Raw genomic sequence first — 27326 nt, forward strand, 5'->3', positions numbered from 1 at the left:
CCAGCAGGGCTTGAGGCTGTTCCCCTTCTCTGTGCCAGCAGTGAGGCCAAGCCCGTGCCTGCTAGGTCTGCATGAAGAGGTGGAAGTTGGTCCTGGTAAACTCCTGATGGATGCTGTCGAGTAATTTGTCTGAGTCCTGGGGAATATCTGAGAGGACCTGCTGCCCTGGGATGCAGCTCTGCTCCGGGGTGTAGGTAAACGTGAACGAGCTGGAGTAGATGAGGCCATCATCCCTGATGAGCAGGAGCGGGACCGTGATGGGATATCGCAGCCACCTCCAGTCACTGCCGAAGGCAGAGACATCAGGAACAACACACACAAGGGACTTGGGGCTCCTGGCAACAGTGCAGGAGAGGAAAATGTGCATTAACCGAGGAGGGTCCTATGCAGCAGCAGCCAGCAGTGAGTGATGGCACTTCTCCTCCATCCTGGAGCTCAGTGTGAAGCCTCCAGCCAGTTTCCTCTCTCCTCCCCCATCTTTCATTCCTCTCTGCCAGGGTTGCTTGGTTGTTTGCAGCTCCCCAAAATCCCTGTTGTCCCCCACCCATGGCTATCCCCAGACAGCAGCCAGGGCAGAGAGCAGGCACCAGACTCATCCCTGCCTCTGCTTGCAATGCCTGTGCTTGGTCCTGCAGGAGGGGCAGTGCAAGTGTCCTTGTCCCCAAGGTCTGCAGCCACATCCTTCCCAGATCTGCCCAGCATAGCCCACACCTGGCTGCTGTTCCCTGCCTGCTGCCCAGCTCCCTTATCCGTGTTACCTGTACATCGTCTCTGCTTCCACATCTCCAAACCAGACCTTGAGGTGTGCATGGAAATACTCCCCCTGCACCTCCAGCATGGCCACGTCCCCGCCTCCCGTGAGCTGTGGCGGGCAGAGCGTGTGGCAGTGTTATGTGGCGGAGTGAGCCACACTCCTTCTCCCACGGGACACTCTGCCTGCGCATCCCATTCCCACAGCACCCCAAACCTGGGAGATGCCACAGGGTGCAGGGGCTCAGGAACAGGAGGCAGGCAGGTGACAGAGCAGCCCGTGGCTGTGCCTACCTGCAGGGCAGCGATGAGCGGCACGGGGCTGACGGGCTCGCGGACGCAGGCCAGGCTCTCGCTGAAGGTGTATTCCACCGTCTCCGTGCTGATGATGGTCCAGCACGAGCCGTCGTTCAGCAGCTCCCGGTTGGCTTCCTTCGGGCAGGGAGATGCCTGTGGGGAGTGCCAGAGCTCCAGACACACTGCAGTGGAGATGGTGGGGAATGGGGATGGGATGCCTGGCTCTGCCCTCAGCGTCTTGGTTCCAGCAGGTGACTGCTTTGCTCACTGGGAAATGGGGATCATGATTCCTTTTCAAAGACCTCAGTTTCCATGTCCGCACCAAAGCTTTGCCATTATTCTGGCCTTAGTTTGGATGCAAGACCCCTCCTGGTGATATGTTCCTCAGGCACAAGCAACACAGAGGAGCTTGGAGAGGCGATAAGGGAACACCCTGGGGGTCCTCACCTGCTCCTGCACTGCCATACCTGGAACTGGATCACTTTCTCCGTGGAGAGACACAGGTACATGCGGTCACTGCCTTGGAACTGGAAGGCGCACTTGTGGAGCTGGGAGATGGGCTCGTCCACGTCCAGCATGGCATACTGCTTCATCACCTTCCGGATGATCTGCGGGCGGCAGCATCCCCGGGATGGCACCGCCGCTCAGAGCCGTGGAGCCGCCAGCTCCGTGTGCCTGACAGGCAGGGATGGAGCTTACCAGGGGCGGCAGGGTGACGCCGGTGGCTGTGCAGACCAGCTGGACCACGGAGCCGTAGCGGATGTACCCTTCCCGCAGGGGGAATTCGCTCCGGGCGCAGCGCTCGTCGGCTGGCCGGGAAGGAGAGAGGCAGAGTCACCGCCCCGAGCAGCCGGGGAGCAGGTTAACCTTGCCAGGCACAGGTCTGGCCGTGCTCCCGCTGCTCTCTTACTGCTTTCTCTGCTCTGCACAGGCTCACTGTTTGGAGAGACCACCATTCCCTGGGAGCCCAGCACGGGAGAGCAGGACGGGGATGCAGTACCTTGCAGGGACACCGCTGGAAGCAGTGTGGGCAGAATGCTGTTGGGCTCTGGCCTCTTCCAGGCAAGTCACTTGCTTGGATTTGTGAACCTCCAGACCAGTACAGCTCTTGCTGCCCTGGTCACAGCCCCTGTGCCCTCAAAGCCAGTGGGAAACGTCCAGAGACGCACCAGGAACGCCGGGCAGAGGTGAGACTGAGCCAGATTCCTGCACACCCAGGCTAATTCCCACCCCTTTTGCTCCCCAGAACTGGCTTTGCAGGACGGGAGAGCCAGGGCTGCAGGCAGGCTGCCCTGGGCATGGTGGCATCAGTGTGCCCCGAGGGTCCTTACCCAGGTGGAGGGTGAAGGCTGCCCACTGCCTGGCGCTGGCGATGAAGGCTCCCCCCTCCACAGACAGGTACCGGGTGCTGACGGTCTGGGAGCGCAGGCGGTTGAAGAGGGACACTTTGGAACCCGAGGAGATGCAGACTGTGGGGAGAGGTGGCTGGGTTAGTGCTTGCCAGGGCTGAATGGTGGCTCTGTCAGGCCCACGGAGGACAAGCCCTGGTTCCTGGGGTACCCAGCCTGGAAGCAGCCAGCACCCTCCTCTCTGTGTGAGCGCAGGTGAGGCCCACGGTATGGGGAGCACACTGGCCTCAGGGCATTACACCTCGTGGTGAGTGAACATTTGGAAATGAGACATCATTATGTCCAGACACATCCTCTTTTGGGAGTTCCCATGGGCTTTGGATCCAGCCTGGACCTCCCCAGAGCCAAGCCGTGAGCAGAGAGCATCCCATCCTGGGCTGGCACCCACTTTCCTCCCCACAGAGCCATTCCTGTACGCACGGTCCGTGTTCTTCAGCGACTGCTTCTTCTGCGAGGGCTTGGAGATGACCTTGATGAGTTTGCTGTGGAAGGTGCCGATCTCCTGCCCGTTGCTGAAGAAGAGCCTCAGGACCAGGCGGAAATGCTTGCGCTTGTCCGTGTCCGAGATGTACAGGGCCTTGGCACAGCTGAACCCCTGCCAAGGGCACAGAGGGGCTGCCAGCAGCTCCAGCCCAGCCCCACCAGCCATCCTCACCCTCCTCACCACCCCATGAGGACATAATAGTGCCCTTTCAATGAGCCCTGGGTTCATTTAAAGGGAGAAACGACCAGAGATGTTATTACAGGTGGAACGAAGAGCTGGGGATCGGCAGAGGCTTTATTTACACTGGGGGCAGAGTATTCCTTATGGAAATGAATGTTCATGTGTGATTTATCCCACATAACACGAGAAATCGCCCTGGGTTTATGGTTTCCCCCATCCTGGCCGATATGCTGTGCCTTAGCAGCAAGGCAAGCACTGTGGACAAAGGCTCTTTCTGTGAAGTTCCTGGCCTGGCTCAGACCCCGTGCTCTTCAGGGACCCCAGATAATGCTTTTTCTCCTTTTTTTCCCCTCCAATCAAAAGATGCCAGAGCTCTGCTGAAGCTTTTGAACTTTGGGATCAACTAGAGCTTTTTTTTAAAACTGTTTATCTGCAAATGAAGGACCAGGCTTTCATTTTGTGACAAGCAGCAGTGCTGCTCATCAGAAGGAGCCAGAACTAAGGGAGCTGTGCAGATTTTGGCAGCCACAGGGCTGTTGACCTGAAAAGATGGTGCCAGAGAAAGACAGGGATCTTTGGGCTGCCTGGACTGCTGCACATGCCACAACAGGCTGGCAGAGTGGGAGTGGGGAGTTGTGGCTAGGGGGAAAGAACTGTGACATCCCGAGGATGGGGAGGGTGTGACATCCCAGAGTGTGGGGTGATGCTGGTGACAGCCCAGCCCCTGCATGAGGGGGATCCCCATATCCCCAGAGAGCCACAGGCTTTACCTTTGCATCTGGCTGCTCCTCAAAGTTGAGCTTCTGGGTCTCCATCAGGCTGCTGCTCATGCTGTCCAGCCCCATGTACCCACACACCCGAAATCCAGCCTCCCCCAGGTCCCTGGCTGGAAGAGACAAGGAGAAGCACCCTCCAGCCCCCACAAAGGCTCAGCTTCTCCAGCCGTAGACCATGGCCAGGCTCCAGCCCTCCCTGGGTCTGGATTTCAGAGGGCTCTGGCTTGAGCAGGAAAGGAGTTTGGGGGACCAAAACCAACATAAATGGAGTCACTCTCCCCTTTGCAGAGGCAGAGGGCAGCTCTCCATGGTGCAGGAAGGGAGGGAGGAGAGGTCCAGGGATGCTGCCCAGTGCTCACCTTTTATCTGCTCCTGCTTTATCTTCCATCCTGGCCCGCTCAGGTAAACACAGGGTGGGGGGCAGAAAAACCTGCAGAGACAAGAGGGTGTTTTCTCACTGCTTTTCAGCACCCTGAAAAGGTGCTCTGGAGTGGCAGGATGGCTGTGCTGAGAGCAGAGACCTTCACTGGGGATCACCAGCACCGGGAGCAACCCTGCACCCCGGGAGGCACATGGAGCTCAGCGAGGGGCTGGGGACCCTCTGCCCTGCACCGCCTCCAGTGCCTGGTTCCAGCCTCAACAGCTGTCACATCTGGTGGTGCCGCTGGTGGCCATGATCCCACCGGTGACAAGATGGCTCTGGGATGGGAGGACAGGGACCCTGGCACCCGTACCTCCAAACCCCCCAAAGACAGGGAGGGATCAGACCCCTGCCTCTGCCTGACTGCCACGTGGGAATTTCAGCAGGTTGAGAACAGAGTTTGCATTCACAATCAGTTTTGGAGCCCAGTGCAAATAAATCTATAGGCGGGAGTTTGGAAACCCATTTTCCTGTGTTTTATTTGGGTTTCCACTGTCTTTGCACTTGTGTGAATGGTGTAAATTCATCCTCTATTGATACTGGGTAAAGCACTAGCAGAGAAAACACCAGTGCAGGGGCTTGGATATTTTGGAGCTCCGAAGTCCTGGGTACAGGTTTATTTAAACAACTCATCCACTGTACAGGCCCCTGACTCCCACTGTGAAGGAAAACGGCACCAGCACCTTTAACCTGGGAGCTCTGTGCAGGTTTTCTCTCCTTTTCCAGACCTGCCATCTGATTTTCACACTCATCCTTTGCATGGGGTCAGAAGCAGAGGAAAGAGGCTATGATGAGAGGGCTCCCTCCTGGCTGGAAGATTCAGTCCTGAAATAACATTTTTATCTGTGGACCAGCAGCCCCTGGCAGGAGACTGGATGTGGTGAGGACTTTGTAGGCACAGCCAGCCCATCCCAGAGCTGTCTCCTGGGGTCGCTGGGGTCTGGGTGGTTACGCCTTGGAGGCTGAGCTCGTTGCCTCATAGCTATTCCATACTCAGTAATAAGGGAGGAGTATTTATATCACAAGGATTAATGGAGGATTAATTACATTGCAGTGCCGCAGTCTGACGTCATTGCCCAGGAGTGGCAATTTTGGACATTCAAGCCAGAACCTCAAGGTGTTTTTGCAGTGTGGGAAGGATTTTCAAAAATAGCAGCTTTTTGGAGACCACTGGCACTGATGGAAATGCCTCAGTCCCTGCTGTGGCCATGCAGATTTTAAGACAAGAGTTACAGGGCAGTTCAAACGCTAGTCTTTCCTTCTTGGGGGGTGGGATTTGAAAAGAATCTTGACTTCTTTTACTTTGTCTTTCTTTACTGCTTCATGGAAAGGATCTAACCACTGGGAATGTCTAACTGGGCTGGATGCAGGTTGGAGCTAATGCCTTTCTCATGTTGTTCAGTTCATGGAGACTAAATGATGGCTTTGGATGCAAAGATGTTGTGAGCGAATGTGGAGGGGATATGTCAAATAATTTGCTTCACCAGCTTAGAGCAGTGAAATCCAACAAGGCTGGAATCGAGTTTTAGGTAGCTGGGTTTAGAAGTGGCTATCAGAGAAGCTGAAACAATCTCCCACCTTTTCTCGTTGCCGTAGGACTTTTGTGCCACTTTGGCATGTAGGATCAGCACGGTCTGGTCTGCTGGCAGCTGCAGGTACCTCCGCACACTGTCCCGGAGCAGGCTGGCTTGGTATGGGTTGGATCTACAAGACAGAAATTCCTTGGCACTGTGGCACCAGAGCCAGCTCCCGCCCAGCCCTGCAGGGAGCAAGGAGCTCCCTCCGTGTGCAGCCTGATGGGGTGGGGAAGGTGAAAAGGCTTTCCCATCAGAAAGCACTGGAGCTCAGCTGCTCTAAGAATGGCGCTGGCATTGAAAAATATGAAGTTTGGATGATGGAATAACTGCTTCTTCAGTTTGCCACCAAACACACACAGGGCATTTCTAAGACTTCCAGCCCTGTGCAATGATGGCAATGCTCTAACTGATTATTAATTTGTTTTCCCAGCTAAGGTGCTCAGTGCTGTATGGGTTTTGGGTGAGTTGGGAAGTGATGCTGCTGAGCTGTGAGTGCAGCTGGGGAGCTGTCATGCGAGATAGAGCCGCTCATTGACTTCTGAAAGGGATGTTGGGTGGAAATAGCTGCATTTTTCTATGAGACCTAAGACGTAGGTGGTTCTGCTGATTGTTTCTGCTCTATTAACTAGAAGGAGTTCCCAAGCACCTGGCATCTAAGTCTGCTAACTCGGTAGGTTGGGTGTTAACCAGCTGGAGAGAGATGAGGTAGATCTGAAATGGCCTGCTCTGCCACCTGGGACACGTGTGCAAGGACTGGGGGTGCAAGGGGGGAGAGCTCTGGGATGTCGGCTGTGGACACCTTCTGTGGTGCTGGCTTGCCTTCAGAGGAGGTGAGACCACTCATTGAACAACACCAGCTCCTGCCCTGCTGAAAGCCCCTAAACCCCCTGAATGTGGGACAGGAACATTCCATGAGTTTGGGATATTTGACTGGATAAGATGAAACCAGAGGAGGAGGAAGAGGAGACGCCTGTGCAAGAGTCTCTCCTTGGCACATCAGTCAATGTGGCCACTGGGAACATTGCTCCTACCAAGGGGAGCCAGCCTGGCTGGTGATGACTCCCCTATCAGAGACAAAGCGGTGGCCAGAGAAGGCTGTGAAGCCCCAGCCACAGTGGAAAACACATGGCAGAGTAACTGTGAGAGAGCATCTGAGGGCTGTGGGAAGCTCTGGGGGATAACTTAGAGGTGAAGGGGCATCAGCCATGGCCACCCACAGAGGAACTTGCAAGAGGTGTGCAGGGAAGCATTCCCATTAAACAGTCTCTCTTCCTCTTTCTCAAATGGGCTAGAAATGGAGAAAATTTGAGGGCATAAAGAGTCAGATGTGTCAAGAGAGGTAAGTCTGGTCCTGCCATCACCCCAAGGCAGCGTCCTCGTGGTGAGCTCCTCTGGGCTCAGAGGCCTGAGTAAGCTCCCAGGGAGAGAAGCTGCAAGCAGTCATCCCAAGCAGCCTTTTAGAAGAGCTCACCTGCCAACTCTGTTCTTCCCAGTGCAACACATATTTTAAAAAGGCTGTGCCCCTTACAGCTTTTAGCACCCATGTTGCAATTCACTTTTAACACATATCACTTCAGTTCCAGGTTTCCCACCTTTGGATGGAGCTGATGCTCTCCTGTTGTATGTGGAAGAAAAACACTTGTCCCATACAAGCAAATATTTACCCAGTGTCTTCTCTGAGCAGTGCCATGGGGCCCTGACACTGTGCACTGCACAGATGTGCTCTGTTTGGTTACTAGATGGGCGATATAATCTCCTGCCCTCCTTGTTCCCAGGTCTTTATCCTAGATGTGGTAGCTGGATCACTAGTAAACATAAATCAACAGAGCTCTGCCAGAATCAGATTTACAGCCAGGGTCAGTGTCAGTGTCACCCACAGCATTAACTGCTACTCTGTGCCTGGAAAATGAATGTTTTATGGCCATTCCTGACTGCAGAGCACAGGCTGCCACCAAGCTTTGCTCTTGTGGCAGCCCCAGCACTGCTGCCAGCACAGGGCTCTGGACTCAGCCCTGGCTCACCCCACAGCACTCACAGCAAGGCAGGAGGAGCTCTTTTGCCAAGGCTCTACCTGTTCCCTCCAATCCTCCATCGTGGTGCTGGGAGACTGCTGCTCCAGCCCACTCAAGCAGAGCTTTATCAACCAGTATCCCACCAGTGTCCACTCCAGGGTGGGTTACTCAGTCTTGCTGAAAAGCTTCACTCCAGCCTTTCTAGCCAATGAATAGTTTATATTTTTGCACAACCAAAGAGATGCCATAAGCTAGTTATTTAATCTTTTTCCATAATGGCAATCTGCAGCTGTTTCACTCCTCCGCTGCCAAGCAATGGTGTGATTTCAGCTTTGATCCGCCTTTGCTATTTTTCCCTTCATACAAAAGCACTATTTGGGAATCTCTCAGCAAAACTTTGGGTTGGTTTTGGGTTTTCTTTTTTTGTTTGTTTGGTTGGTTGGTTTTGGGCTTGGTTTGGTTTATTTTTTTTTCCCAGAACAACTGATTATGATTGGGATAAATGTGGAAATGCATCAAGGAAATTGGCCTGACCCTGGATACTCTTTTACACTAATGCAACACAGTGTTAAATGAGTACTGAACCTTGCTGGCTCCATTCAGTAGCATTTTACCCTCAGTTTGTCAGAGACAACGGGCACACAGCAGGGAAGAACCAGGCTGGGTGTGTGAATTTTTTCCTGGTGAGTCTCATCATTCAGTGTGCTGTGTAAAATTAGGAGTATAGCTTTGGGTCCTTGTGTCTCAGCTGCAGAGTCACATGCTCCATCCCTGTTAGTGTCACCAACGCAGTCACCAGTGCCCACCCATACAGCTTGGGGTCTCCCTGTGGGGCTCCTCTTCCATTAACCCCTTGGCAAAGAATGGAACAGCCTGGTACCGAGGCCAGGCAGTGGCAGGGAGTGTTCAGGAGCAAACTGCCAAGACCTGTGGATTAAGACGTGTGCTGGCAGCGTGGGGAGCAGCAATGCTTGCTCTGCAGAGCCTCCTGCAGCACTGGCTCAGGGCAGGGCCAGGCTTGTGCAGGTATCACTGCTCCCTGCCATCCATACGTAATTCCAGAGGCACGTGGGTTACTGCCTGGAGCTTATTAAAGAGCCTTCTGGAACAATTACCCACATGCTACTTACTGCTTGAAGTGGGACTGTGCATGCCAAAGGCAAGTAAACAGACTGTAGCTCTTCAGGTTTGATGTCCAGCTGGAGGAACAACTACCTAGAAACTTGGCTTTCTTTTCTTTGTCCATTCTCTACAGCCCTTGCCTTCCAAATTTTGGGGCTAAATTGTGTCAGTGACGCACTTCTGAACAGTGCTTGCCATTCTGCCCACAGAGGCGACCACCCAGCATCCATCATCTGGTTTAAATTTATCTTCAGAGAGTCAAAGGGCTATTGCTAAAGCAGCTCAATATACCCATTTGGCTCCTTCTGGCACCTACAGCCTCCTCAGGGTTACAGAGAATTATTCACTCCTTCTGACATTTATTATATTAAATTATTAAAATGCTTTGGTTGTAGTGCAGTGTTAGTTCAGTGTCATGTTAGCAGCACCACACGGGCTGGGCCCTCACAGCTCTCGCTAAAAGCTGCCTTTTCAGAGGCTGAGGTCTTGGCCGGGGCTCGGCTGCTCTCCACACAGTTGGGCATTATGTAGAAGAAGGGGAGGAGCGAGGGGGGATGCATCACCTTTCTCCTACACCGATTTCTGTAAGCCTTTCCCCGTCCCTGCTCAGCCTGGCATCACTTACCAAGGCTTTTCCTTTGCTTTAGGTCAGGATGTACCTCAGGAGATGGTGTGAGTGCATTTGAGGTGCATCTCTAGGGTGGCTCTGCCCTGGTGCTTGAGGTGGGAGAGACCCAGGGTACCTCAGGGGATTTGCAAGCCCTGGCCGTGTTGCTGTGCCGTCTCCCATGGGAAATGAAGCAGAAAAGGAGGAGTGCTCTGTGTGCTTTCCACAGGAGACACACAGCTGGACCACCTTGCAAAGGGCCGTTTCATGTGGGCACACAGAGAACCCAGGCAGGCGCCAAGAGGCTGTGGTAGGGTTGGACCCCACAGTCCCATTGCTGATTTAGGAGAACTGATGTTTAACACCGCAGCTGAAAATTACCCCTCTCCTTCCCAGCAGCAAGTGTTTAGGGGCATCACTCAGTGCTTTGTCCCACCTCCAGCTGGGAAACGCTGCTCCCTGTGTGTGGGACATATCCTGGTCCTTACATCACCTTCTGTGTGCGCACCCTTGGGCAACCACAGGAGCAGAAAAAGCACTTTACAAGCACTGGGAGAAGCAAACCACCCTCTGCCCTGCTCCTTTTCAGTTCAGTGAGCTTCACCAGCTCAGTCTGCTGAGGAAGGGATCTGATATATTTGGTCCCCTGGGAATGAAAGTACCCGACTCTGCAGACCAAAATACAATCCTGGAAGCTATTGTTGAGAAACTGGGTCTTCACATCACCTCTTTATACAAGAACTGTAACTCATAGTAACAGTGTCCCCAAGTGCAGGCAGCACTGAATTGAAGTGCAGGGATTTAATTTGCTGCTTTTCCCCCAAAAAAAGGAGCTGCCGTTTGCCTCTCTCAGGACACAGCTGCCCTGAAGCTTGCTGGGGACTTGCTGCCACAGAGGGCAATTGTTCTTCCCTCAGTTTGGGGAAACCAAACCTCCTAATAAAAAATATCCATTTTAGAGGTCTGGGTTATATTTTTGTGCAGATCAGGGGAGAAAACGCCTGCAGTGCTCTTGGGTATGGAGTCAATGCAATGTTTATGCAAAAGGAAAAGCCATTAGAAATCACAGAAATGAGAAGCCTGCAGTTTCTGGCTTCCTTCATTTTTCAATACCTCCTTTAATCCAGACCAACCCAACCCACAGCCCTTGTATACGCATGGGTATTTATAAATCCTGTATTTTCCTCACTGCACACACAAGTGAAATTCAGCCTTTTCTGGGCCTGGGGGATTTATCTACCACACCAAGGGCAAACAGTGGCTGAGAGCGGGAAGCACAAAAATCCTGTGGCAGTGAGCTCTGCAGGGAGCGGGGCCCAGCTGGGGCAGGCACCCCAGCAGCACCAACACCCCCAAAATGCACACGTTTGATAAAGCAGTATTGGCACATCTGCTAGAAAATTCAGACAGTGGGGGTGACTTCCTGGAGTCTCTTTTCTCTGCTCCTCGTGTGCAAAGAGGAAGGGAAGTGCTGTTTAAAGTGCCACAACACAGTCCTATAAAGCACTAAGGGTGGTTCCTGCCACCAGGTTGATCCAGGTGCTGGGAAGAGGTGGAGGACTGGGAAGGTCTATTCCCGGGTTTCTAAGAAGCCTCTGCTGATGATCTCCAATGCACATCAGTTGACATTCTTGATGGAAGCTTAACCTGAGGCTCTAAAGCCCTCCAAGCTCTGGTCTGAAGTTTTCTGATTCAAACTCACCTCCCCACACTGCAGCCACTACCTGCTGACGTTCCTAAACTTTCAGGATACTGTAGGTCAAATGGATATTAAGCTTAAACTCTTTTCCCATGAACTTTAGAGTTTGTGGGGCTCCCAGGTGTACTCCCCCAGCAGAGGAACAGACAATGAAAGAAAGGGAAAAAAAAAAAGAAGAAAAGAAAATTAAGAAAGAGAAAAAAAAAAGAAAGAAGAAAATAATAAAAAATATAAAACAAAGAAAAAAGCAAAAGAAGAAAAAAAGATAAAAGAAAGAGAAGATATAGAAAGATAGAAAAGAAAAATATAATAAAATAACGAAAAAATTTAAAATTAAATAAAGAGAAATAAAGGGGTAAAAAAGGAAAAAATAGAGCAAAATAAAGAGAAAAGGAAAATAAAACACTAAAAGCAGCAGGGCCCTCACGCCTGTGAGCTCCCGGCCGTCCCGGGCCGCGCACCCCTCGCTGCCGCTTCCACCTGCGCGCAGCTCCCGCGGGGACCCGCACGGGCACCACGGCGGGGCGGGGGCAGGTGGGAGCCCCCGAGCCGCCCCCGCCGGCACAGGCGGCCGGACCCCCCCGCTCCCAGCGCTGCCCCGGGGCCGGGCCGTGCCCGCCCCGCCGCCCCCCCGCTCCCCCGCCCCGTTAAATACCGGCGGGGCCCCGCCGCCTCCCGCCGCTGCTGCCGCCCGCGCCCCGCACCGCCCGCAGCGCCCGCAGCGCGTACCTGAGCCAGCAGCGCGGCGGGGAGCGGCTCCGCGGCCGGCACGGGTGAGTGAGGGGCTCCGCGGGCACCGCCGCCCCTGCGGGAAGGGAGAGGAGAGGAGGAGGGTGAGGAGGCTGCGGGGGAGTCCGGTCCCGACGGCCCCGGTCCCGATCGCAGCCCGGCGCGGCGGGGCTGTGCGCAGCGCCGAGCGCTGCTGCGGAGATTGGCAGCCTCCGAGAGGGCTTTTTCTTGGAGCGGGGCTGGCAGGAAGGGGAGCGTCAGGAGCAGAAAGCAAAGCCGGGAGGAGGGGAAGAGCAGAGCCTTTGCCCCAAAGGATTTTTCTCCCCATCTGTGGGCTGGAGCCTTCCCGAGCCCCGGCCGCACGGGCTTGGTCCCCGCAGCGGTGCCGGGCTGTGTTCGGTGGGGCGGTCGGGGCATGGTACCCGCTCCGTCCCTCGGTGCTGTGCGAGGGATGTGGACTCTTCTGCGCTGTGGGGATGGCTCAGCCTGCCTGCCCTGCTCACCTTTTGCCTACCTGCCGGGCAGGTCCCTGCTTATACAACCGAGGATCTCTTAGCAGAGAATAATAAGGTCTGGTACACCTGGGCAAGGCATGCTGAGCAATAGGATATCGAGATCCTGCAGAAAGATAAGCTCAGAAGTGTACCCTCCGTTTGTTATGCACCGTTTCTGCACGACTGGAAAATTGGGTCTGTGCATACTCGTTTGCACAAGCAATCACCCACCTTCGGCTTATCATTCCAACCGTTTCACGGGATAAAATTAGCTTTGGGCACTTCTGTTCCAAGCAACTACACGGGAAAACTTGTTTGGAAAATCAGATTATTCTGCACTCATCGCATTTGTGTGGACACGCACTGATGTGAGACCAGCGGAGCTGAGCAGATACACAGTGAGGTGCTATGTGCTCTGCTGGGGTTTTGCCCCTCATTCTGCAGGGACAGTCTTTGCTGTGGTGCAGAGAGCTGCTGAATCCATTCAGGAGGCAGGCTGCAGAGTGGGAAGCGGTGTGGCTGAGGAGGCTGGCAGGGAAACAGGACTGTCCCATGTCGATGGAAGCCACCACATGTGTGCAGTGGGACTGAGGGGAGCAGGCGTCCATGAGAGGGGCCTGTTCTGAGCCCCAACTTTGAGAGGAGGCACAGGGTTTTGCCTCTTTTGCTTAAACACACCTCTTTTGCTTAAACACACTGGATTTTTGCTTCACTTAAACCCAGATTATCCACAAAGTTATTATGAAGGTCTCCCTTTGGGACCCCTTTCTGTGGGACCCGCTGTAGCATCTCTTGATAGTAAAGATTTTTTTTTTCTTTTTTCAAGGACAGGAGCAATTAATCCCAGGCAGAGAGTGTGCAGGTTCTCAATAAAAAGTAGAATCTGTATTTCACAAGCAGATTCTTGCGATCTCTGCAGGAATTCATTAGATTGCTGTTGATATCAGCAAAAAGCTGTGTGCGGGGAAACCTCTCAGATCTCGGCCCTGATATTTGCCACCAGGATATGGATAAACTCAGCCTCATCCAAAATACAAATTCCCATTTGGAAACCATGTGACAAATCTTGGTGTTTGCAGTAAAACAACACTTTTCATCGAAGCAGGCAGGGTATTGCTGCATCCAATGGGAAAAAGCTGTTGTCGATTTTTGTGGAAGTTGTAACTTTCATTTGTTGTTGAGGAATTAAAGAAACCGTATGTGCTCAGTACAAGATGGGCTCAGGAGCTGCCCTGGTTGGCAGCCGTAGCAAACAGAGGAGCTGTGGCCAACAAGGCAGCCTGTTGTAGGCAATCTGTGGTCACAGAAGATGTTTGTGCTCTGATTGCTCATAACATAGCGTTTCCCTTGAGGGTGGCATTAGGGGTTAAAGGTTTTCAAGAGAAGTCTTTGTTTAAACATCTTTAAAGTTTCCAATAGGGGCCCCTTTGTTCGCTCTGGAGCAGCGTGCCTGCCTTGTTAAAAACTCAGCGCTCATAAAATGCCATTTACAAATGCCTGATGAATAGGGCTGAAACATGAAGGGGAGATCAGTAGTGTTTGTATCTACACACACATGGGACTTACAGACAAGCCCTACCGTGACTGAATAAATGGGACCTAGAAAAAACACGGCAAAAAAAATATAGATGGAGTGGTGCTTATAAAGAAACTCATGAAAGTCAGCTACTCCCCCAGCACCAGTTGGGCCCTCTCATGCCAGATGTCTCCTCCAGCCAAGCCAGGAGGCTGAGTGGCTGCTGACACTTGTCATTACCTCTCAGGAATCATGTTTTCTCCACTTTGGCCTCCAAACAATAGCAAATTGAGCACTTGGGCTCCGTTGGGAGCTCATGCAGCTGCCATAAGGGTTCCACCGATCTGCTGGGCATGGGGACCCCCGACTCAGTGCTCACCAACCCCATGCTGTGGGTTGGTGAGCATCGCCCCTTTGTAGGTATTCACAGCACAGATGTACCTTTAGGTGCCAAGTCATGTTTTTAGCTGTTAGAAGGCTTTGGTTCTCTCCTGTCTTGGCTAAATATAAAAGGTTTTAAATCAGCTCTGTTAAAGCAGGAGAGGATACAGGTGTGTGCTCAGGAGACTCCAGAGACTGGTCCACAGAGAAGGCAGTGTTTCCATGTGGGATGCTCTGGACTGCCATGTCTTACCCTGTGTCCAAACCTTCATGGTTCTCACACAGCTTGTTCTTCCTGGTGTTTCTTTACTGGAGTCTGAATCCATCTTCCCCACCAACATTCTGTCTTTGCCTGCCTGTCTGCAAACCTCTGATCCCCTTGCCTTGCAAGCCCCTGGTTGCGCATACGAGTCCATCCCTAGCCTGGTCCCTCTGGTGCCCATCAGGGAAATCCATAGGGCTCTGCTGTTGTCCCTTCCAGAGAGGTGGCAGTACCTTCATTTCTCTCCAGACTTCGGCTTTTCTCTCTCTGGGCTGCGTTGTACTTTGCCAACGTGTAAGTTCAGGAGTCTTTGAGTGTAGTCTGTGGACTCATAGGAGTCCATGGCTCCTGGCAGGAACCAGTGGGAGCAGATCTGTTGACACCAGAGATAAACTGCTGTATGAGGGTCTGTTCTGGGCTGGAAAATTAGCCAGGGTCCACAAGTGGAAAAACTCTGCCTTTGGGAATTCACAGCTCGTACACCTGCAGCTGAACTTGGATGGCTTCCCCAAAGTGTTACCTGCTCTTCAGCATGGGCGGAAGGGAGGCCACAGCCCACTGTGTTGCTGGTGAAGCCCTTCTCTGGTGCATCTCCTAAGGGGTGATGGCATCCCAGTTCTAGGGCAGCAGTTCTTCTGCTGCCAGAGGGACATGGAAGCTGTGAAGTTAGGTGTGAGACATTTCCTGTGCTACCTTTGAGGTTCTCCCTGTGAAAAGTATCTACACAAAGCTTCCTTTTCTGTTCTAAGGAGGGACAAAAAGTCCCCGCGTGCCTTTCTGCAGCCACAAAACGGTCCTCACCTTCTGCTATTTCAATTAAACACATAGCAGGATGGGTAGGACAAAGGGGAGAGGCACAACAATATTCTCCTGGTGTGTTTTCTTATGCCAACACATTGAGTCACATCTCTAGAGTGAGAAATATGATATAAAGATTTAGAGAAGGAGGTCAGGCAATGAATCTATGATTGCGGGGCTGGAATAGCAGGCGGTCTCTGTGGTTGTCTGTGCCATGTAAACTTCCTGGAGGTCAGCTGGGGATAGTGGTCCTAGCAGATTTGGGAGACAGATGTCCTGCTAGTAACTATCAATCTCATACCAGCTCTGCTGCATCAGGAGCTCAGCTGACAAATTCTGCACCAGCCCACTAGCTGATCTGGGCCATGTCTCTTTTCCTTTGTGGTTGAACATGCATATTTCTGGGGAAAAAAATGCTCTCTAACACCTTCCTCCCAAAACAAGAACTTGGGCAGTGGATTGCTGCGTCAGCTTCTGGATGGCCAGGACATCCTTCTCTCCAAAGCTTGAAGTCTCTTGGCTCAGCTCAGCTGTCCTCCAAGGACCTGTTTGCAGAAGAGCATTTGCTTTTTAAAGAGAGTCAGTAAGGTGGATCTGTCCCTTGTTGATCACTCTTCACCAAAATCAGAGTATTCCAAGATGTCTCCAGTTTTGTTGAAAATAGCAGTTAGGAGATGGGCCGAGTTTGCCTGTTGTGCAGCTCAGGGGACAAGTGTAGCCTACAGGTCTTGAGTGGGACAGAGAGGAACAGAGAAATGGCACCAGCACTCCTGAAACAGGAGCCATCTCTGACACGATTAGTTGAACAAGGGGATTTGGCAGACATGGTTTCCTCTTGGCTAGATCTTTAACATTTTAATTTGCAAGTGAATGTGGCTTTTATTAGTGGCAGCTGTTGCCAAAGCAGCCCAGGTACACAGCTTGTTTCAGTGCAGGGCTGTCTGAGCAAGAGGCTTTCCTGCCAGGTGAGTGGCAGAGCACTGGGAGGTCTTTTAGAGGTAGACTGATGGCAGAGAAAGACCCCATGTGCTGTTGTGGAGAACATCTAGAAGGGGATGCTCTGTCCATTCCTATACCCAGCGTTTCCCTCTCAAGAGGACTTCAAATGTCATGTCACAGTATAAACCTGTCAGGACTTGTATGAGTCCATGAGCTGTGAGTCAAAGACATCAGCTAAACAGCCTGCAAAAGGACCTGCTCTCCCTGTGAATATACAGGAGTGGGTCCCATAAAATGGGGACTAGGCTTTTGTGGGGAGCAAGCAGAGCAAAAGAGAAGTTCCTTCTGCATCCAGCAAGGTTTTCCTGTTACAGCACTCCTGCTGATTTGCTCCGGTAGGGTTTGGAGCCTCGATGTGCTGTTGGAGAAATGCAGCCTTGTTTTTCAACCAACGTGTCCTTCCAGGTGGCACTTGGCCCAGTAAAGCTGCCATAGAGTGGTAACGGGAGAGCACTGTGATGTCCTGGAAAGAGTCTGCTCTGGTTCTCCCACATGTGTTTGGGAAAAACCAAGGACACATCAGTCCTTAAAGAGGGGGGGGGGGGGGGGGGAACAACTTTGGGGCTGGAAATTCATGCCATTTCCATGGTCTTGATGTGCTTGTGCTCCCTGACTCTTCCTTGCTCTGAAAACTGCATTGTTGTCCTCTCTGGTGGGATTGCCACTTGTCCCCCAGCTGCTGTGGGGGATGAGCACTGAGATTTTGGAGCTGTGGTTGAGTGTAAGGTCAATGGTGCCTGTAAAATGGTCCTGAGGGTGGATTCAGTGCTCATGAGCAGCAGGGGTAGCACTGAGAGCTGGACACCTGCAAGCAGAGAGCACCTTGAGGCTGGGGATTATGCTGGGAGAAACCAACCCTTGGGCAACCCTCCTGGAGAGGGTGGATCCAGCTCCAGGGCTGGCCTGGGCCTCATCCTTTCACACTGCTTGCAGGTTTTGCAAATAGAAGGACAATGTGCCAGCAATTCACCCATGTTTCTACAGCAAAGTTTGGCTCTGAGAGGTGCCTCCAGAATGATGTAAGTTGTCTGCATCTCTCCAGGTAGCTCTGATTGCTTCATTGTCCCCTGGGGCAAGACCCACATCAGTCTTCCTCCCTTGGTCCCACATGCATTTTTGGGCAGCCTTTCTCTCAGGCATGGACTTGAAGGATGATGACTTGCTGTCCTGCTGAGGACACCACAATTTTTCTCCCCATCCTTCAGCTTGAGGATGCTCTTGCTGTCTTTCTGCTGTTGTCCTGGCAGAACTCAGGTGTCCTAAGCAAAAGGACTATAGGTTGGGACTCCTGGCCATATTTTGGTCAGGTTTTTTTGACATTCTCATCAAGTAACACTGATGGAGTTGAATTTTAGCCTCCCAAAAGTGCCTGGTTGAGTCTCCGCAAACAAAAGCTCTGCAGAGCTAAGGAGGTTGCATGGAGAGGCAGGTGAGGAGGGTGATCTCAGCAACGTCATGTCTAGGGCTGCTCTACCATCGGCCAAGGCTTCCAGCACAGAAATAGGGGCTATTAGATGGTAGCACATGTGGCATCGGTGCCCTGCGCCCTGCCACATGTGCCTGGACACATTGAGTGTGCCTCCTCCTGTGCACAGCCCTGCTACAAGGGGCAGCCCTCTGGCTTGGCTGGTGCTTGCTCACAAGCTACCAGCTCTTCCCCACTCCTTGCAACACATGGTGATCCCTTGTCCTGGCTTCTTGCAGGGTCTAGAGCCAGCATGGCTCCATAGCCTTGGTCCACAACCTGCTTTCCTTCTTGTGACACTACGGTCAGGGCTTTTCCTGGGCTGTGAATGCACTTCCACCCCTCCTTTCTCCATCTGCTTCATCCCCTCTACAGTTCAGTACAGAAAGGCCCCATCCCTGTAATAGCAAGGAGGGTAGGGAGCTGGCAGCATTCCTCACCCTACTCCCTGCCAGGCCCTGTCCTTTGGCCTTGCCCAAGCCAGGATGTGCCCAGGTCCAACACGCCACCATCTGGATGAACCAGAAGGGGAATATTCAGAGTATTTCTGTTAACCTGTAGCCAGGAGAGAGCTGCCAAGGAGGCCATGCTGAAACCTGAAGCGGCTGTTTTTCCTGAGACTCAGCACTTGGCAGGGAGAGCAGACAGACAAGTGGTGGAGCAGGGAGGGATGCAATTGCCCTGGGGAGCAGCATTGCTGGTGGAGGTGCCCAGGGAAGGTGTGCTGGCTTACCTGTTTGTCTCTGGGGATCCATCTCCATGTCCTCCTTGGCTGAGATCACGAGGAGAGTCAAGAGGAGGTGACCCTTCTGTCCTTACATGTGGCTCTCCCCTTGGTCACCCTCCTTGCACCATGTACTGAGCATCTCCTTCAGCAGTGAAAGCAGTAACTGTTTCTCCCCTTGCGCTGATCAGAAATGTCAGGAACAGTCCAAGTGTCCCTCTCAGCTCATCTGCAGGGTTTGGCTGAGCCAGCCCAGGCAGCAGCACTCACCTTGCCTGGACCTTTTTTCCTTTATAGCTCAGTGTTATCTCAAGGTCTCTGGCATTGCAGCCGGCGCTGTGTTTGCCTTGCAGCACCTGCGTGCCAGCCGCTCGCTTCCCACCCATCTCCCTCCCACTCCTGCAGGGGCTTGGAGAGGGTGGCGTGGGATCCCTCAGAGTGCAAGGAGTCCCTCCATAGGGATGCAAGTCAGCCCCAGGGAAGTGAGGGTAGAGGGAAGTTGCCAAGTGTGGGGTGGTGGGAGAGATACTGGGGGACATCTGTCCCATCATCTTTGCTTCCCTGTCCCCTTGCTGCTGGGGCAGGACTGGGTGTTAAATTGAATCAGGGACCAGGACACTGTCCCAGCTGGGTTTCTGCTGCCAGGACCAGCACTGGATATGTGGCTGAGCTGCCATGCCCTGCCCTGTCCAGGCAGCATCAGCCCTTCCAGCCATGGGGAGAGCCAAGACTTCATCCAAAGCTGAGATGCTGTTAAAAATAGATCAGTTGTGAACTGGTTTTCTCCTTCTTGGTTCCTGGCCTGACAGCTCATTCCTCCCTCTGGGCTGTCTTTGAAGCTCTCTGGATGCTGTGAGACACAGACTCCATAGCAGCCTGCTGCTGCAGGGAGGTGTGGAGAGCACAGAGCTGCAGAAATGTTCTAGGTGGCATAGCTGTCCCAAAAATATTTAGTGGTTAGTGAGTGCTTTCTCCCAGGAAAGAAGCAGCACTGGAAAAAGAATCAGCTAAATGAATGGGGAAATGAAGCTGGGGGAGGAGGGACTGTTTGCCTCTCTGCTTGCCATGTGGTGAGGGGACACAGGTGTCTGAGCACTCCTGGCCACAAAGCAAAGCTCACCTCTGGAAGGCCCACGGCTTCCAGGAAAAGACCTGTCAGGCTGCTGTCCCTGCTCATCCCCTCAGCCAGAGCGATCCCACTGGCCCTTCCCCTGCACGGTTCTGCAGGAGCTCCTGGCACTGCTGCGGAGTCACTGTGTCCTGGCTGGTCCTGGGCTGGTAGGCTGCTCACCTCCAGACAAAGGCCACGTCTCTCACTCTGAGACGGGTATTCTGGATCCCAGTTTCCTCTTGTATCCCTTTTCTGTCCTCCTAATTCTTTAATATACTTTTCCAGGTGTGAACACTGAGTCTCGAGACAGCTTTAAGATGCAGCTGTGAAACCTATTATCAGTGTCCCTGCTATCAAAGACGTGGTGTTCAGGGCTGCACGTAACCACTGAGCAATTAAACAGCAACCCTGGTGATGAATTACAACTGAGACCTCCTGGGGCTAAATAAATATCGGCTGATAACTACTGATAAAATGAATTTTTGTGTGGTTTTTTTTTTTGTAAAAGCACCCTTCCAGTATCTGTGCCCAGTCCTGGCACTGCACGTCTCCTGGGGAGAGTCACATTATCTGTGGCATTTCCATCCCTAGCACCTTGGGTTTCCAACCAGAGCTGGAATAAAAATAAACTAAATAAATCCATGTCCCTGCAGGAGCCAGGAAAGGCAAGACTAGGCAAAGCAACCCAGAGGTGGGTGAGGAGGGAGAGAAGTGGCAAGCTGAGGTTTTGGGTAACAAGTTTAAATGCCTTTTCCCCCTATGATCCCACCCTAAAGACATGAAAAAACTGTTGAGGGGCAGAACATCCCTTGGAAAAACCTTCAGGACAGGGAGAGCTGCAGAGTGGTGGGGACCCCGAAGTGATGTGAAGGAGAGCAGCAGGCTGGCAGTGCCTGGGCACCTGCCCAGGGGAGGAGGTGTGAGCCCACCTGCACAGGCACCCTTAGAGCCTCTGCCTGCAGAGGCTTCTGCTCTCCCAAGGGAGTTTGGAAACAGGCAGAGAAAGGAACTTCTTGGAAAAATTATCTTTGCCAGTGACTTTGAGAGACTTCTGACAAGGTATTGTCTGTGCTGGTGTTTTTATCTGGGGGTTTCTCTTCCCATGCAGGAGTATCAGGAGGGCTGGTTCTCTGCATCCCTGTGTGCATCTTTCCCACTCCCCACTGGCTGCAGAGAACAGCCACACAGTCAGGGAAAAAGCATTTGGCTGAACATCCCATCTGCCTGGTTTGCAAGTGAAAATAAGGCTTGTCCAACGGCCAGCTCCACCCAGAGCAGAAAATCAGACCCTTTGGCAGAGTGTTGCTACTGTAATGAAATTGAGCTGTGCTGAGACTGCCAGTCCTTGGAACGGGAACGATTCCATGTGGGTTCAGAGAAGTTTGGGGATGGATCTGTCAGAGCTGCTGCTGCTGCTTAGGGTTTTTAGCGCTGCCTGGGGACACCCACCACAGGTGAATGTTGCCCTGTGGCTCAGCCCACCCTCAGCACTGACTGCACCTTGTCTTCTCCCTGCAGCACATCCTGCCAGCACTGGAACTGTGTGGTCTTGCAGAGCCATGATGAAGCTCCTGCCTGTTGCCCCTCTCCTCCTGCTTCTCCTGACAACACTGGAAGCCAGACCAAAACCTGCAGGTGAGCTCTGGCTGGTGAGGAGTGCCTGGAGGGGAGAGAAGTGAGAACATCAGGGCAGTGGAGCCCTTGGAGGACAGTCTGCTGTGTGACGTGGGGGACATGATGCCTCTTCTTTGGGAACATCCCCAGGAGGATGGAGGATCCCCCCAGCAGTGGGACCCAAACTTCCCAGTGCTGCCCCAGCAGGTGGGAGCTTGAGCCTGGCCCCAGCATGGTGGCTCTGGTGCTGTTGGCTCTGGGCACCTCCTCAGCTGCGACACAGCCCTGCTCAGGGCTTGTCACCCTCCTGCCCATGGACTGTGACCTTGGCAGGAGGCACAGCTGTGAGGGGAGGCTTCCTCCTTGCTTGACTTTCCAGGTGCAGGGGACAAAGCAAACCCAGAGGTACCAGCCTCTCTCCTCCCAGGGCAGAGGGATCTAAATCAATTCTAGTTTAAAAACAGTGAAGGCACCAAACGGAGAAAGGAGCAGGTAGGTATCATAGACCTTCAGAGCAGTTGAGATTGGCGTCATCCCAAGAGGACTCAAAGTGTTTCCTTAAAATTAGGGCCCAATTCTCCCAGGCTTGGGTGCACACAGGCTAAGCAAAATATGTTCATTGGCATTTCACTTGCTAAACACTCTCCCAGTTTGCACTGGAAGTAGCATCCTTATGTCCAAGAGAGGCTCCTTGTCTCAATCTCTGCCAAGTGTGTGCCCTTAGCTTTGCTTTTTACTGTCTCATTTTCTGCCCTTGAGAAAACACAACCACAACAACCCACAGCCAGGGTATGTCTCCCCAGCCTGTTGGCTCTGCTTCCATTCTGCCACCACCTTCTGTGGATTTACTGGGCAGTGGGAAGGTGCTGGTCTGTGGGGGCTGCCCAAACCTGCTCTCTCCATCCCTCATGAGCCCCCCCCAGCCACCAGGCAGAGATGTCTCTGCTCCTTGAGGACAGCCACAGGACTGAGCCTTCTCTTGGCCTTCTCCTTAGCACTGAAGTGCCGGACGGGTCCCCTGGACATCGTGTTTGTTATCGACAGCTCCCGCAGCGTGCGCCCCTTCGAGTTCGAGACCATGCGGCGCTTCATGATGGACATCATCAGCAACCTGGACGTGGGCCCCAACGCCACACGGGTGGGAGTGATCCAGTACTCCAGCCAGGTGCAGAACATCTTCTCCCTCAAGACCTTCTTCACGCGGGCAGACATGGAGAGGGCCATCAACAGCATCATCCCACTGGCCCAGGGCACCATGACGGGGCTGGCCATCCAGTACGCCATGAACGTGGCCTTCACCACGCAGGAGGGTGCGCGCCCTCTGCACAAGAGGATCCCCCGCATCGCCATCATCGTGACGGACGGGCGGCCCCAGGACCGTGTCACTGAGGTGGCCACCCAGGCCCGTAACGCTGGCATCGAGATCTACGCCGTGGGAATCCAGCGGGCAGACATGAACTCTCTGCGGGCCATGGCCTCCCCACCGCTGGAGGAGCACGTTTTCCTGGTGGAGTCCTTCGAGCTCATCCAGCAGTTCGCCAAGCAGTTCCAGGACAAGCTTTGTGGTGGGTGAGAGCCGCTGCTGTGAAGTGGCAAGGGGGATCCTGGTGTCTGCTCCTCATCCAGGCTAGAAGGTGACCTTTGGAGGGGTGTTTGGGATGGCTGCCCATGCCAGGAGCAGGGTAGATAGGGAGGCAACCTCCCCAAGGAGGTGCCAGGACAGGGCACTGCACAGTGTCCGTGTCTGTGCACTGGAAATCAGTGGGTGAGCACTGGGCCTGGCAAGGCTGGGGCTGTGTGGGTTGTCACACTGGCTTCTGCTGCAGGGACAGGGCATATGCCAGAGCCAGGGTCCCCATGTGCCTGGTGTGCCTTTGGGCCACTCTGATGCCCCTTCTGTCTTGCAGGGGTGGACATGTGCATGGAGCGGGAGCACGGCTGCCAGCACAGCTGCGTCAGTACTCCTGGCTCCTTCTACTGCGAGTGCAACCCAGGCCACAGGCTCAACGTGGATGGAAAGACCTGTTCCCGTAAAAACCCTTTTTATTATCTGAACTTTCATAGGGAGCTTGTAGTTATGGGTCCCATGGAGGGAAGCTGGAACATGGCCAGGGAGGCCAGCAGCAGGCTGGGTGCTCTGTTCACTGGGCCCACTGCCTCCCGGGTCTGTAATGACTGCAGACATTCAGCACTGCTAAATCCTGGCCACCTCTCTGAGATGGGACACTTGGGACTCATGTGGGCACAACCAGCTGTCTGTCAGATGAGGGGGTCTGGGCAGTGAATACCAGAGGATTCACATCTCAGCACCAAAATGTGCAGTGTTTTTTCCCTGGATTTTAGCACAAAGCCATGTTAGTTGGTCTGACCACCACACCAGGACCTTTCCTTGTTTCATGGTGCTGGGAGCTGCTTTGAAGCCCTGGATCATTCCTGCCCCACTGCCCCAGCGAGTCTGGGAGACAGGAGGGTGATGGGTGTCCTGTTCCCCTGCAGCCATCGATGCGTGTGCGGACGGGAGGCACGGCTGTCAGCACCACTGTGTCAGCGTGCGGGGGTCGTACTCGTGCCGCTGCCGGCCGGGTTACTACCTCAGCCAGAACAAGAGGAGCTGCACTAGTAAGTGACTGTCTCCCTCCCTGTCCCTTCTTCATTTGCTTCTCATTCTGTCTCTCCTCTTGTCTTTTCCTTTCTGCCATCACTCTCCTTCTCTCGCCAGTGATTGATTACTGCAGCTTCGGAAACCACAGCTGCCAGCACGAGTGTGTGAGCATCCCCAACGGGCACTACTGCCGCTGCCGCAGCGGCTTCACGCTCCAGCCCGACAGCAAGTCCTGCAGGGGTAAGTCCTGGCGTGCTGCACGGCACAGGCTGTGTGTATAACACGTGCCTTTATGTCCTGCCCAGCCCCAGGGGAAGGGCTGTTCCCAGACCACCCTGAATGGGGATAACCCCGTGCCCTTGGCTTGTCTTCCAGCCACCGACCTCTGCAACGGGGTGGATCACGGCTGTGAGTTCAAGTGCGTGAGCACGGAGGGCTCCTACCACTGCGTGTGCCCTGAGGGCCAGCAGCTCCAGGCTGACGGCAAGACATGCAGCAGTGAGTATCGGGACACAGCTCTTGACATTCTCCTCGTCTCGGCTCTGTGCTCCTGGAGAGGGCTCTGCTGAAACTGGGCTGGGGGGGCTCTGTCCCCAGTTGGGACTCGAAGCTAGGCTGGAAGAGGGTGGAGAGTTGGCTGGGGTTGAGGGAGCACCCTGGTTGCTGTGTGGATGGATGCTTGTGTCCTCAGAGACACGGCCCAGAAGATGCAACAGCTTTGAGGAAGGGTTCAGGAAAAGAGAAACCTAGGAAAGACTTTCATGCGGTGCTGGAATGTCAGTGGAGGTTTTTGGGCTGAGTCCCTTGGGCACAGTCTGCTCTCCTTCCCAGCTGAAGTCCAGGATGTTCCTACAGTGTCCTGAAGCTCCAAAGCTCAGCCCCAGCCCCAGACACCTTCACTCTGACAGTGCCCATGGCCAGGCTGGTCCTCTCTCACCTTCCCCTGTGCCCACAGAGTGTGGAGCTGGGCATGTCGACCTCGTGATGGTGATCGATGGTTCCAAGAGTGTCCGGCCCCAGAACTTTGAGCTGGTGAAGCAGTTTGTGAACCGCATCGTGGACCTGCTGGAGGTGTCCCCCCATGGCACACGGGTGGGATTGGTGCAGTATTCCAGCCGCGTCCGCACCGAGTTCCCCCTCAACAAGTACCACAGTGCAGATGAGATCAAGAAGGCAGTGATGGATGTGGAGTACATGGAGAAAGGCACCATGACAGGCCTTGCCCTCAAGCACATGGTGGAGCACAGCTTCTCCGAGCTGGAAGGTGCCAGGCCTCTCTCCCACAACATCCCCAGAATCGGGCTGGTGTTCACAGATGGACGCTCCCAAGATGACATCTCCGAATGGGCCAGGAGAGCAAAGGAATCAGGTGCAGGGGGGTTGGGGAACCCCAAATTGCAGTGCTTTGGGCATCCCGGGATGATTCCTTGGGGTGGCTGTCTCAGGAGACACTGCAGTATCCAGCCTTGGGGAGCTGCATCCCAGGGCAGACATGCTCTGCTTTGACCACAGGGTCTGAGCAGCATCCTTCACGCAGCAGCCTGCACCACTGCAGTGCTGCCATGTTCCTGGCTGTCCTTCCCAAATCCCTGCTGTGTATTTGGGAAGCCCAGAGAAAATCCTGCATCCTCGGCTTTGCTCCCTCTGGGCTTGGGGCTGCTTGCTGCGGGGTGGCCAGCACAGTGCTGAGGATCTATCCTTGCCACACAGGGATTGTCATGTTTGCCGTGGGTGTTGGAAAAGCTGTGGAAGAGGAGCTGAGAGCGATTGCCTCTGAGCCAGTGGAGCAGCATTTCTCCTACTCAGCAGACTTCACTACCATGACCCACCTTGTGGAGAACTTCTCCCTGAATATCTGCCCAGGTGGGTGCTCCTGGCCACACCAGGGGACTTGACTCCAAGCCCTCCTGTCCCCACAGAGCCAGTGGGGTGGTTTGTGTGTCTGTCACCCTGCATCAAGTATCCCAAGGCTGAGATGGGCTGGTGTGAGCCTAGGCTGTCTCAGGATCTCACCAGGCTGTTGTGGGGTCTCTGGGAGGGATTTGGAAAAGATGAAGCCAGGGGGATTAATTAAAAAACAGGGGGTGTTAATACAAAATTATTCATGTGAGCGACCACCCCAGTGCCACTGCATGGGCAGAAGTTGGGAGTGGCACCCTGCCTTGAGGGATGCTGTGAAGGTGGCCTGTGTCCTTGTTCAGACCTGTGCTTCTGCTGCTGCTGGCTACAGGGTTACTGTGAGGGTCTCCCTGCCCTGGGACAGGCTGGGGGTCCCCCAGTCCCCAGAGACTGCCACAGGGCTGCAGATATGGAGTCAACATGCCCCCTGCCACCCCAGCTTGAAGGCAAAGTGAAGCTCAGCACTGGCAGTCCTTGGCACACCGTGACCACACGTGTGACAGCTCTGTGGGATGCCTGGTGGGATGCCTGGCAGTGAGCTTGCTGGATCAGCAGGGCAGCCTGGCAGAGAGCAGAGAACCTGAAAAAAGAGGGCAAAATGGTGTGGAGAGCCCTGAGCCCTGGTGGGTGGCTGCAGGGACAAGGGACTTGTCTGGGAACAAGGGAAAGCCGGGCACTGTGGGGCCATGGTCTGACTGCAGCCAAACCCCCCTGTCACAGAGGAGGGCAAAGGGGAGACGGAGATCCGCAGCCCATGCGAGTGCGAGGCGCTGGTGCAGTTCCAGACAAACACCGTGGCCATCCTGCAGAGCCTGACCGAGAAAAATATCCTTTGGGGTGATGCCTGGGCTTGCCAGGGTGCAGGACAGCTGAGGACAGGGCGCACATGGGGGAGGGAAGGATAAATAGATAAATGGGAGGGGGGAAAATTTAAGGCTCTTTTAAGGGGATAAAGCCCTTTGCCCAGTAGACTGTCTGGCTCATGCTTTTCCTTAGCACATTCACTTGCTCAGATGACAGCCAGACTTGAAGACTTGGAAAAGCAGATTGCCAACAAGAAGTGATCCTGGCAGAGGGCTGCAGTGCTCGGCAGGGCACAGGGATGGATGTACAGTAGCTACATGACATTGTTATTGCTAGGTTATCGTACAGCATCAGTGTTTGTTCTTGTATTGCAAAATCCCCAGGGAAGCGTGGACTGTATTTAAAAAACCAAAAATACTAAAAACACACAAAAAGGAACATGAACAAAGCCCCTGCTGCAAAGGGGTTCAGTTGTCGTTCCTTGGCAGGTCTGGGATGAGGGGGAGCAGCTAGGTGGGGAGGCTGGTCATTGGACAGACATGACACCTGGTGTCCCCCAGAGTGACTGGGATGGCACGGTCCCCCTGGACCCTG

General features: G+C 53.8%; 2 protein-coding genes across 2 annotated transcripts; one reads left to right on the forward strand and one right to left on the reverse strand.

The window, feature by feature from the left end:
• Positions 1–61: 61 nt before the first annotated feature.
• On the reverse strand, positions 62–18739 carry RBPJL (recombination signal binding protein for immunoglobulin kappa J region like; the record flags this gene model as incomplete). The annotated part of the gene is made up of 12 exons (XM_082292917.1): positions 62–335; positions 759–862; positions 1045–1200; positions 1515–1655; positions 1747–1856; positions 2379–2516; positions 2877–3051; positions 3891–4006; positions 4256–4326; positions 5896–6021; positions 12064–12139; positions 18712–18739. 12 exons carry the CDS (start codon positions 18737–18739, stop codon positions 62–64), a joined length of 1515 nt encoding a protein of 504 aa, XP_082149043.1.
• A 2633-nt stretch (positions 18740–21372) lies between these two features.
• Positions 21373–26992, forward strand: MATN4 (matrilin 4; the record flags this gene model as incomplete). Its single annotated transcript, XM_082292750.1, has 10 exons — positions 21373–21448; positions 22423–22992; positions 23335–23457; positions 23924–24046; positions 24147–24269; positions 24405–24527; positions 24985–25398; positions 25740–25892; positions 26649–26765; positions 26925–26992. The coding sequence occupies 10 exons, from the start codon at positions 21373–21375 to the stop codon at positions 26990–26992; spliced, it is 1890 nt and encodes a 629-aa protein (XP_082148876.1).
• Between the last annotated feature and the right edge of the window lie 334 nt (positions 26993–27326).

This window comes from Coloeus monedula (genome assembly GCF_965178545.1).
Source record: "Coloeus monedula genome assembly, chromosome: 17".
NCBI lineage: Eukaryota > Metazoa > Chordata > Aves > Passeriformes > Corvidae > Coloeus > Coloeus monedula.